This window comes from Amia ocellicauda, chromosome 14, assembly GCF_036373705.1.
Source record: "Amia ocellicauda isolate fAmiCal2 chromosome 14, fAmiCal2.hap1, whole genome shotgun sequence".
Lineage (NCBI taxonomy): Eukaryota > Metazoa > Chordata > Actinopteri > Amiiformes > Amiidae > Amia > Amia ocellicauda.
Window position 1 is genome coordinate 26,868,291 of NC_089863.1, and position 12,571 is coordinate 26,880,861.

General features: G+C 42.3%; 1 protein-coding gene across 2 annotated transcripts in view; it reads right to left on the reverse strand.

Annotated features, from left to right (window-relative positions):
• Positions 1-4,467: 4,467 nt before the first annotated feature.
• Positions 4,468-12,571, reverse strand: part of LOC136767578 (NLR family CARD domain-containing protein 3-like) — a 34,206-nt gene continuing 26,102 nt past the window's right edge. For both annotated transcript variants that reach the window (XM_066721461.1, XM_066721460.1), the window contains 2 exons: positions 11,973-12,146; positions 4,468-4,661 (listed from right to left, as the gene is read on the reverse strand). In XM_066721461.1, coding sequence (XP_066577558.1) covers positions 4,484-4,661; positions 11,973-12,146 — 352 coding nt within the window. In that variant the 3' untranslated portion in view covers positions 4,468-4,483. The remainder of the gene's footprint in view (positions 4,662-11,972; positions 12,147-12,571) is intronic.

Sequence of the window (12,571 nt, forward strand, 5' to 3'; positions counted from 1 at the left end):
CCCTGGGAAGGTGGTGTTTCATTAAGTAATTAGGCCCGTGACAGCTTGTGAATGCAGCCATTGGCGAGAGGTAGGGTTTTAACTGCCAATCATAGGCTGAGTCACTGTCCGCGCTCCTGTTCTTTCAGTCATCTGCAATAAACTCAACTCAAAATGTCCGGAAAGAAAATTTGACAAGGGAGGTAGAGTGTTTCAGGAAAGGTGGCAGTGGGAAGATCTGTTTGTGGAGCAGAGTTTAAAACCTGCATGCCTCATTTGTAAGGAGAGTTTAGCCGGGATTAAATAATTCAATATACGGCAGCACTACGAGACTAAACACAAAGAGAAGCACTATGGGTGTTTGGAGAGAGAGTAAAGGCTGTACAAAGTAGCTGAATTAAAAAATAAATAAACTACAGCAAACCATGTATAGCAGGTGGCTACGATTTAAGACTAATAGGGTTTCTCAGTTTGATGCATTGTTCCCTAATTTCAACCGGTGTCCTAATTCACTAATTGTCAAGTTATTGCTATTTAAACTTGCTGTTATTTTAAGCAAGAGATGCTATTTCACAGACATGGGGCCATTCTAGCAGTGTTGATTTCTGCTGTTGTTGGTAAGCCTGGCTGCATCGCCTAAGTATTGTATTATATTCTGTTAAATCACATCTATATACTAGTATCGTAATGTTGTCTATTTATAGGGCAAGATTTGGTGGCGCATTTCGCAGCCCTGCTGTGTCTGCCCGAGGTATATGTTTTTATTCTCTTTAGTGATGATAAGCAGTTGCATTTGAGATCTGAATGTATTCAATTGTTAATTGCATGTGTTTTTATTCTAGCCAGCATCAGTCGCTGTTTTCACTATTGGGTTTAGAGCCCTGCATTTCAGTCCGAGCCCGATGGGCCCCGACTTATTTACGCCCCTAGGGCCGGGCTTCGGGCCAATTTTCACGTCATATTTCACACGTGGGCCGGGCATTGGGCATGTTTTAGGCTCCTCCTCCTATTTATATTTTAGACATTAATTAATTAAAAGAAACTATGAGAAGTTGATGATGGTAAAACAAACATAGAAAGACGTTTTATAACCTATCACACTGACATGCATGACACAGTCTGCTCATGCACACACACGAACACAGATTTTCCACGGACAACACGAGAGCATGCTACCGCCACTGTCCACACTGGCTCGCACAATGTTAGTGTCCCCGCCAGCGGCAGCAGCAGCAGCGCGTCTTCAGTGCAGCTGGAAGAGGACAGAAGAAACAGGACTGGACTGAAACCTTCCACTGTGGATGCTGTGCTTTTTCTCCACAATGCTCTGTAAGAGACTGTTCTTCTGGCTGTTCCATGTTAAGACTAGGAGGCTGTCTTCTTTTTCGTTTGATTGGACTTTATTGTCATTAGTCTAACTGTTGGAAACTATTGGAAATAAGAATGGCCATGTTCTGTGGTGACGCCTTGATTTTTGAGGTAAGGTAAGATAACCTGTGCGTTTTATTTTATTTGTTTAGATCATATAGCCCGTTCATTGGTTTTTTCCGCAGCAGAGCAGCCTGCCTCAGCTTGTCAAAAATGCCTTTTTACTGTGGTGGTGATAATGAACATTTAAACTAACATTGTGTGATATGCTTGAAGTGTTTTATATCTATGGATTTTATTGTAGGCAAGTCAAGTGCTGATTTGACAGGCTAAATTGATCAAACGTGATAAACTCACTGTCGGCCGCTGTCCGCTTGGTCGTCACTTTAAAAAACTAAAACTTTAACAAACAAAAAATGCTCCAAACATTTTTCTAAATTAACTTCATAAAGAAACTAAAATAAATAACTATTTTGCCATTAAAAACAAAACTGAACTATTTTAATGGCTGTAACAGTAGTATAGGCTGTGTAAAAAAAAAAAAAAAATACATTGACAAGCTAATCTCACGAAAATAGTGTTGGGTCTCCTCCACAAACGAACTCCCTCAGAGCAGCAATTAGGTCAGATTTGTGTTTTGAATTATCGTAAATGTTAAAAAAATAAGTATAATTCTAACTAACTATTTTAAATTGAGTGTTGCCAATTTTTTTTTCCAATTGACAGTGAAATAGGGATGAGCAAATATTTATGCGGCCCACGAATGAAACTTTAAATTATCATATGGCCGAAGGCAAAATTGAGTTTGAGTATCTTAAGTAATAAAATGTGCCAAGATTCAATCTAAAATCTCTCACTAGGAGTAAGGAAACAGTCAGTGCAGGAACAGCAGCTTTGGGCTTCTGTGCAAATACTTCAAACACTCCTGGAGTGCAGAAGTGCTCTCAAAGACATGCACATGTAAGACAAACACAAGACATCCAGCTTTGGAAAAGCCCAAAAATCAACACTCTTGTCAGTCCACCACAGGAACTACTGCTTCACAAGAACACATCTGACAGTCCTGTTATATATTCAGGGGTTCAATATTAATTAACCATCGCACACTTCGTTACGTCTGAATAACCATTTTATTGTTACAAACCACTTCTTCCTTAAACATGCACAGGTGCTGTACTGCTAAACACTGCTGTCCCACAACAATTCTACTGGTTCATAAGGTTCCTACCTAGAACTATATTACACAACAAGTCCCATTGTGATTACCCAGCAATTTGCATAAAAAGCTAATTCCTTATTTCTGTTTCAATACAGTCTACAGCTAAAGATATTAAGAGCAGACTGAGCAAGGCCAGAGTAGACTTCAAAAGACTTCAGAACATCTGGAAGTCTAAACAACACCAGCTCAAAACCAAGATCAGACTATGCAACAGTATTGTTAAATCGGTGCTGGTGTATGGTAGTGAATGCTGGAGAGTGACTCAGTGTGATATGAAATCACTCCCTGCCTTCCATAATGCATGTCTGAGATGAATCTGTCATATTTTGGCCAAATAAGATATCTAACACTGACCTGATCAGATGGTTAGGACACGTCTTGAGGACAGAGCAAAGTTCTGTGGCTAGGACCGCAAAAGACCTAGAGACCGCCCACGGAACACCTGGCACCGCACAGTTGAAAAGGAGCTGAAGCAGATGAATTTGAAGTCGAAGTAAAGATGAAAGACAGAAAAGCACGGAAGTTTCTTGTTTCGACCTTATGCTCCTTATGCGAAGAGGATAAGTAAAGTAAGTAACAGTCTACAGCACTCACACACAGATGAGAGGGGGAATATCTTTGCCAGTCTGTGTCTTGCAACGTAGTTGGGGTTTTGTTTAGATATTTACAGTTCCAGCAAAACAAAGCCACAGACCCCTACCACAGTGTAATTGCACTGATTAATGCCAAGAACAAAACAACTTGGCTTCTTATCTGAACAGTGTGAATCCCCTGGTGCTCCTCCTGCTGCTCGACATGCAGACTCCAGAATCCACATATGACAGACGACAATAATGCTGTCCAACACGAGCTCAGCCAGCCCAGCCGCTCTGACTTATTCAGTGTGAATGTCTCAACCATTATATAAAACAAACTCAAACATTTTTTCAAGTTGCTTTGCAGAGAAAATAAGAAACCTCCTGCCACAGATGTAGTCAACCTGCTCACCACGCTGTGTGTGACTGGGCTGTTTGACTCGTATGAGCACAACCCCGCCAAACACACACACATTCAAGGGATCTTCTGTCTGCACAACTTCACCAGCAACATCTCTGCCTGGAGCAGAGCTTTCTGATGGTTCACACAGAGGACCTTCAGCTACTAATCCCTGCCTGTAAATAGGTCAATGACACTATCGATTCCCTAATGTAAATACATACACATACATACATACTGTGAATACAATTGCAGTTAAGGAAGCGGTAGACTTTATGGCGAAAGAATCCGAAATACAGAGCCAAGGGGATAAAGCAATAGTCGTAGTCTGGGTTACAGGCAGAGTGTCAAATGATTGAGCCAACAGTGCAAACCAGACAATCCAAAAGGCGTAGAACAAAGCAGGTGTAGGTCAAAACACAAGGAAGCAGAAGAGACAAAGCTTGGTAATGCTGCAATGGGGCAAACAATACTTTGCATCGTGGGAAGGGAACAATGGAGTATATATTAAGGCTAATGACCAGGGGTACATGGATACAGGTGGAGGCAATGAAACAATCAGATGGGGATTAAGATATAATAAGATATAATATAATAAGAATAATGAAAAGCGGGAATACGGGAACAGAGTCTGATGAAAGGGAGACTCTGGTGGCTGACTTTGGGAATGCTCAAGAAGTAGACGTGACAGATACACACATGAATACAATAATCTGTTTCAATAGATAAATCCATAAATCAACAGTCTCGTCCTACCTGCCCTGTGTAGGGTGAGGAGGACACATTATAATCAGGGAATGAAAGATGAATAAGGGACAGCAGGTTTGACAGAGACACAGTACAGGGAGAGACGGGGTTAGAGCAGCGAAGAGGAGGTGAGCTCAGAAACCACAGTCTCTCCCTGTCAGTGACTGAATATTCACACAGTCACGCAGCCTCTACTTACCGCAGTGTCTCTAGTTTACAGTTGGGATCCTCCAGTACAGCGGAGAGCTTTGTCACTGCTGAGTCCCCTGGGTGATTGTAGCTCAGATCCAGCACTCTCAGAGTTGAGGGGTTTGAACGCAGAGCTGAGGTCAGGGCTGCACAGCCTTCCTCTGTGATCCCACAGTCTGACAGCCTGGAGAGGAAAGGAGACACGTTAGTGATGTATTTATTCGTCCCAGACCTTTAGAAACAGTCATGCTGTTGTCTGTACTAACAGAAGTGGAGGCTCCACACAGAAGAGCAGCTGAGCGTCACACTGTTGATGTCATTCATCTCACATGAGACACACATCCAGCATGACAAGCAGGACAACATGTGAGTCTGAATAAATCTGTCAGTTACAGCCTCATCACAAGTGAAGGTCCATGTAGTTCTACTGTCACATACGTGACTCAGAAGTGCTGATTCAAGACAATGTTTGACTCTTCCTTTAAAAAGCATACCAAGTATAGGGTCCAGGGATCCAGGGATCTGCAGCTGCCCCTGGTCCCTGTACCCCCACTTCTACCCCAGAGTCTGATTCTGCCAACAGCTTGTCCGCCACTGCCAGGGCTGGACTTAGGGGGGTGGGAGCCCCTGGGCTTGAGTCATTTTCGGGCCCTACCTACTCTACAAATGACTTTAATTAGAATAACATGTATCATAGAGTTATGTATCATAGCTCTAAAGCAGGTACATAAGGCCAGTCAAAAACGGAATAATTTATTTATATGACAACTGATTGAAGCTCCCCCTCTCCCCCTCTCCCCCCTTGTGGCTTGTCAGCCTTCTCTACAAACACTGCACCTGGGTCCTAACTCCCTTGCCCTGCGGTCCTCTCCTGAGACCGTGACAATTGTGGATCTCAGTCTATTTTTTACTAATCCCAGTTTGGAGAAACTGCGCTCCCCACTTGCATTTGTGACTGGTAATGTCAGGTAAAGTCTGAGAGCAACATCCACATTTGGGAAGATGGTCTGTAGTTTTCTTTTTCTAATGGACAATAAAAGTTCCCTTGTAGATGATGGCTCATCATAGTAGATGAAGTCTTTGAACTGTATGATTTCTTCACAAAATTAATTTTCCAGGTCAGTGTGGTAACTCCTCTGTAGATCTGCTGAATTTTTCTCTTCCTGACAAGTGAACCTCCAGTGTTGCAGACTCGCCCACATGAGTCTTGCGTTTTCTTTGTGTGTCTTGTTTGTATGTTGCTGAAACCGTGGGTGACATTGCTTTTGCTTGGGCCTCAAACATAAAATTCCTCTCTCAAACCAACAATATATTCCTGCAGTGACCTCACCAAATCAACAGCATTGCACAGGTCCAGCTCCACAGCTTGTAGTACAACACTTGTCCCCTGAAAGCGATGGAGGACATGATTCCACATAGTGCAAAGAAAAGCAGTCTCAAGCTTGTTAATTTTTTTTTATGCAGTGACCTTGCATCATTTTGTGTTGTCAGGTTCTGTTTGCTGCAATGTTCATCATTGACTCTTGAATATTGGTTTCATTTCTGCACAGTACCTTGGTGGCCTGTGCATGTGCAGCCCACCTGGTGTCAGAGAGAGATTTCAGTGTCTCAATGCGGTGGTTTTCATTAGGCTGCAATCCTGCAGTTACCATCTTCCATCTAGCTGTGGATTTGGAGCAGAAGTTGAACAAAGTTTGCATGAAGTTAAAGAAATCAGCGGTCTCTGTGCAGCAGTTTACACTATTAATATGGAGCGAATTCACTGTCAAAATTAGCGAGCACAGAAATACAACTTGTAAGTTCAAAACTATTATTTTACGCTTACAATTAAATTCTGCACTCGTTCAATCTCGTTTTCACATTTGCAGTTCTCGCTGCTCGCTCACACTTCTCTCTACATGCTCGCAGTTCTTTTTGACAGTGTTTTCACACCGACTCAAAAAACAACACGTAAAGCAGGCATCCTAGATGATCATCGCACTATCGATCTCCATTCTCATCACACGTGGCTAAAAGTTAAAAGTTAAAGTTAGGCACGTCCTACTATGAATAAAGGATGGATATGTTTTTGCTAACATATCCAATATGATTATGACCTTACTCTGTATATAATAATTCACTTAGGTGAATATCACTTAGAAAACGCTCAACGTGACTTACTGTACTAAAACATAGCTGTTTACATCCCATCTATAAATGACAAGACTGACACTTTCCAAAGTGTTACACAAAAGATTGGATGTTTAAAATGACATTGAAATCATAACTGTCTTGTCTTTTCTAAGCCCTATTGTATTGTAGCCAAGCTGCATTGTGCTTAATGTCGTTTACTGTACTTAAAACTTAACCATTGATATCCAAATTTAATAAATGACAAGACTGACGTGATGTTGATATTGACTGTGTTAAGTTAAAAGCCTCTTCATTTGTATAGGCCTGGTAGGTGGTGGTCTTGTCGTTAGTAAAGCTAGGATCTAAGTGCTTTACTTAAGTACAATCACCACATACAGTGAGGGAAAAAAGTATTTGATCCCCTGCTGATTTTGTACGTTTGCCCACTGACAAAGAAATTATCAGTCTATAATTTTAATGGTAGGTATATTTTAACAGTGAAAGACAGAATAACAACAAAAAAATCCAGAAAAACGATTTCAAAAAAGTTATAAATTGATTTGCATGTTAATGAGGGAAATAAGTATTCGATCCCCTATCAATCAGCAAGATTTCTGGCTCCCAGGTGTCTTTTATACAGGTAACGAGCTGAGATTAGGAGCACTCTCTTAAAGGAGTGCTCCTAATCTCAGCTCGTTACCTGTATAAAAGACACCTGTCCACAGAAGCAATCAATCAATCAGATTCCAAACTCTGCACCATGGCCAAGACCAAAGAGCTGTCCAAGGATGTCAGGGACAAGATTGTAGACCTACACAAAACTGGAATGGGCTACAAGACCATCGCCAAGCAGCTTGGTGAGAAGGTGACAACAATTGGTGCGATTATTCGCAAATGGAAGAAACACAAAATAACTGTCAGTCTCCCTCGGTCTGGGGCTCCATGCAAGATCTCACATCGTGGAGTTTCAATGATCATGAGAACGGTGAGGAATCAGCCCAGAACTATATGGGAGGATCTTGTTAATGATCTCAAGGCAGCTGGGACCATAGTCACCAAGAAAACAATTGGTAACACACTACGCCGTGAAGGACTGAAATCCTGCAGCGCCCGCAAGTCCCCCTGCTCAAGAAAGCACATGTACAGGCCCGTCTGAAGTTTGCCAATGAACATCTGAATGATTCAGAGGAGAACTGGGTGAAAGTGTTGTGGTCAGACGAGACCAAATTCGAGCTCTTTGGCATCAACTCAATTCGCCGTGTTTGGAGGAGGAGGAATGACCCCAAGAACACCATCCCCACCGTCAAACATGGAGGTGGAAACATTATGCTTTGGGGGTGTTTTTCTGCTAAGGGGACAGGACAACTGCACCGCATCAAAGGGACGATGGACGGGGCCATGTACCGTCAAATCTTGGGTGAGAACCTCCTTCCCTCAGCCAGGGCATTGAAAATGGGTCGTGGATGGGTATTCCAGCATGACAATGACCCAAAACACACACAAGGCAACAAAGGAGTGGCTCAAGAAGAAGCACATTAAGGTCCTGGAGTGGCCTAGCCAGTCTCCAGACCTTAATCCCATAGAAAATCTGGGATCTGAAGGTTCGAGTTGCCAAACGTCAGCCTCGAAACCTTAATGACTTGGAGAGGATCTGCAAAGAGGAGAGGGACAAAATCCCTCCTGAGATGTGTGCAAACCTGGTGGCCAACTACAAGAAACGTCTGACCTCTGTGATTGCCAACAAGGGTTTTGCCACCAAGTACTAAGTCAAAGGGGTCAAATACTTATTTGAAATGCATTTTTCTGGATTTTTTTGTTGTTATTCTGTCTCTCACTGCTAAAATACACCTACCATTAAAATTATAGACTGATCATTTCTTTGTCAGTGGGCAAATGTACAAAATCAGCAGGGGATCAAATACTTTTTTCCCCCACTGTATTAACTCCAACCAGATTCAGCGTGTGCACGGCGCACGGCACCCACTCTACTAGTGGATTAATATTTTTGATGTGAGCTTGCAGCCCGTTGTACGCTCCTGACGTGTTTGCAGCATTATCATAGCACTTTCCTCGGCAGTTACACATGTTTATGCCCATCTCATGTAAAACTGTGAGCACTGCATCACACAGTGCCTTCCCTGTGTGGCTAGCTATAGGGAGGAATTGTAAGAATCGCTCTTCAACGAGGCCCTTGGATGAAATATACCTTATGATGAATGTAAGCCGGTCGATGTGCGTCATATGGGTAGTTGAAACAATGATAATAGAAAAGTACTTGGCCACTTTTACTTTACTTTTACTTTTTACTTTGTTTTCGATGACAGATATGAGGGGGTTCCTACCCCAGCATTGACATACATCTGTATGTGTGATTTCAAGAATGGGTCAAATTCACTGATCAGTTCCAGGATGCCCATGTAATTACCATGGTCAGCTCTACCAAATATATCACTAGAGCCTTGGAAAGCCAATCCCCACTCTGACAGAGATTTTACAACCGCAACCACTCTTCGCAAAACTTCACTCCAATAATTGCATTGTGACTCAAGTTGAGATTCTGTAACTCCATCAGCCACTGCTCCGTTGATGTAATTAAACATGGCCTTTCTTTGACTGTCACTATTCTCGTGCTCGGCAAAACGTCTGGTAGCATGTTTCCAGTCATTATAGCCAGACTCAAAAAGGGATTGACCTTTGTCAAAAAGGCGGCAAGCAAAACAAAATACACAACCGGTGGAAGGTGAGTATAACAACCATTCTCTGGGCAAGTACTCACCATTCAAATGCTTGTGTGAATGACCAGCCAGAATGACTTTGCACTCTTATTACATATCCAAGATGTTAACCAAGTGCACCGCAAGGCATTATTTTAATGCTTGTTTATTGTTGATTTTTTTAACAATATCCTTATTTTTTTAAACACTGTATTCAATGTAATTTCATGGAGTTCCCAAAGGGCAGCACACAATTAACCAAGTGCCACCAGGGGTTGGGATGGCTGAAAGTCATCCAGGGTTTCTTGGACCTGAAACAAATATGGCCTTTATTTCAGGTATGCATGCTGTCAGCAACTGGTGGTGATGACATTAAGAAAACTGTATGTAGACTGATGGGTGCCAAAATTGCAAACTGTCAGTGCAAACAGCCAGAGAAGTGGAGGACTCAAGTGCAGGAAGAAGCAGGTGTGTAACAGTCCAGATCAAAGAGCCAGCAAACAAGGCAATAGAGGCAAGGCAAAGGCAGTAGTTGGGGTCACAGGCACTAGGTCGATCAGTCAGGCGTACCAACAGTCAGAGGGCAATCGAGGGGTCAAAACATAAGGCTTAAACCAGTGGTCTCAAACTTAATTCCTGGAGGGCCGTGTGTATGCTGGTTTTCGATCCAACAAAGTCCTCAATTACTTAATTTGTCAAATTCATTTTTCAATTTGGCATATTTAAAAAATATATTGTGAGGTATTTTCAGTTGATGGTCTAAAAGTGCATTTGATTCAAGGTACAGTTGCTTATAAAATGTCCCAGGGCCTGCATAGGTGTTTAAATCCATGTAGCTAATTAAACAATTAGATCAATTAAGTCTGTTGGAATGAAAACCAGCATACATACGGCCCTCCAGGTAGAGTTTGAGACCACTGGCTTAAACAAAGGTCAGGCACACATGCAATCAGAAAACAGGAGGCACACTTAGAAATGCAGGTCAACTGACAAGACTTAGCATTATGTGTAGCTAACAGGGGGTTTAAGTATAGATCAGAGGGGAGTGGGGGACAGGGATGTGCAGTGCTGGTCCAATGGGAGTAGAGGGTTGATGGTGCTGAGGAATGTTAATTGGGTGATTGCTCATTGTGTTGGGAATGTTAATTGGGTGATTGCTCATTGTGCTGTGCAGAGACAGGGTTAGAATTCAGGTGATGAGGACATATGTAGGCCAACTGGGGAAGTGTGGAGAGCTGATGTAACAACTAGCTACCAGGCCCATGTGATCTACACGAAATACTGACAAGGGTGTGTAAGCATTTAATCATGTCAAAGTAAGGGGATTAGTTACTTTGCGATGCATGTAAGGAGCTGTAAGAGCAAACCCACTGACAAAGGATGCCACACAAAAGGACATTTCTGCAGTGGCCATGAACTGGCTCTGCTACGCTAAGGATAGGCTTGGTGGGAGAAGACAGAAATCGAATGCTGAAGACAGCAGAACAGGGGTGGCTAACCCTGGTCCTGGAGAGCCGCAATCCTGCAGGATTTCCAGGTATCTCAATTACCAATCAATGGATATCTTGAAAACAGGGACATTTTGCCTAATTAAGACCCATAATTGGTTCATTTAAGCAGTTAACGATCTGGATAAAACAAAACCCTGCAGACCCTGTGTCTCTCCAGGACCAGGGTTAGCCACCCCTGCAGTAGAAACTGTAGTGTTTCTATGGAGTGTTTATATGTTGGTTTTGATGCTCAGTATAGTTTGTGTAATGGAAAACAATAGTTTACATTTATGTGTGAGCAGCATCAGCTACAATAGTGATACAAATAATAATATTACCTGGTTTTATTTTGTAAATCCACATGTTGGTAACAAATCTGCATTGCACATTCTTCTGTTCCTCACTTATTTGGTTCTATATTTAACTTATTTAAACTTACCCAGGGTGAGTTTGTTTACCTTCTGAAACTTTCTGTACAATCCACACGCAGTATTGCAGAGTAAAGGGGAAAGGGGAAAATGTGGTACAAGATTTAAACTATAGTAGTGCAGGTTTTATATATATATATATATATGTGTGTGCTGCATATAAAGTGGCTCAAACTTGACCTAATACATGTCTACAATAAAATAGACACTTCAATAATCCAAATGTTTTTGTTTTCATTTTGTATCTGTAATGTATTGTTGTTAGGCCAACAATTAGTTAGTATATTGGGCCAATTAGCAAAATTATGTTGGACCAATGTTGGGTTCTAAAATAGAGCCAATATTGATATTTAATGGTGTGCCAACATTGGGCCAATGGGCAAAAATTACATTGGGCTGCAACATAGGACCAACAATCTGTCTAACATTTGGCCAATGCTGGGCCAATATTTGCATGTTTACTGGGGAGACACTTTTCCCTAATGTAAATACATACATACACACATGCATACAGTAATCTGTTTCAATAGATAAATCCATAAATCAACCATCTCTTCCTACCTGCCCTGTGTAGGGTGAGGAGGACACAATATAATCAGGGAATGAAAGATGAATAAGGGACAGCAGGTTTGACAGAGACACAGTACAGGGAGAGACGGGGTTAGAGCAGCGAAGAGGAGGTGAGCTCAGAAACCACAGTCTCTCCCTGTCAGTGACTGAATATTCACACAGTCACGCAGCCTCTACTTACCGCAGTGTCTCTAGTTTACAGTTGGGATCCTCCAGTACAGCGGAGAGCTTTGTCAATCCTGAGTCCCCTGGGTGATTGGAGCTCAGATCCAGCTCTCTCAGAGTTGAGGGGTTTGAACGCAGAGCTGAGGCCAGGGCTGCACAGCCTTCCTCTGTGATCCCACAGTCTGACAGCCTGGAGAGGAAAGGAGACAAGTTGGTTAAGTATTTATTTGTCCCAGACCTTTAGAAACAGTCATGGTGTTGTCTGTACTAACAGAAGTGGAGGCTCCACACAGAAGAGCAGCAGCTGAGCGTCACACTGTTGATGCCATTCATCTTAGAGCAGAGCAGAGCCCCCCTTCAATACACAGGCTTATCTCTGCGAGTCACCACAGACTGCCTGCACTATTAACATGTTCTTACTGGACAGCATAGACATGTAACATTATTACCAAATAAAACTACCATTTGGAACGAACATCAGATTAATCTAATTCAAGCTATCCTCTAATTCAAGACTAATTCTAGACCAGGGTTCTCAATCTTTGTCAAAATGAGCCTCCCCCGAGCAATGACAAAATTACTGCGCCTCCTCATAATTTACTAAAACAATATGTT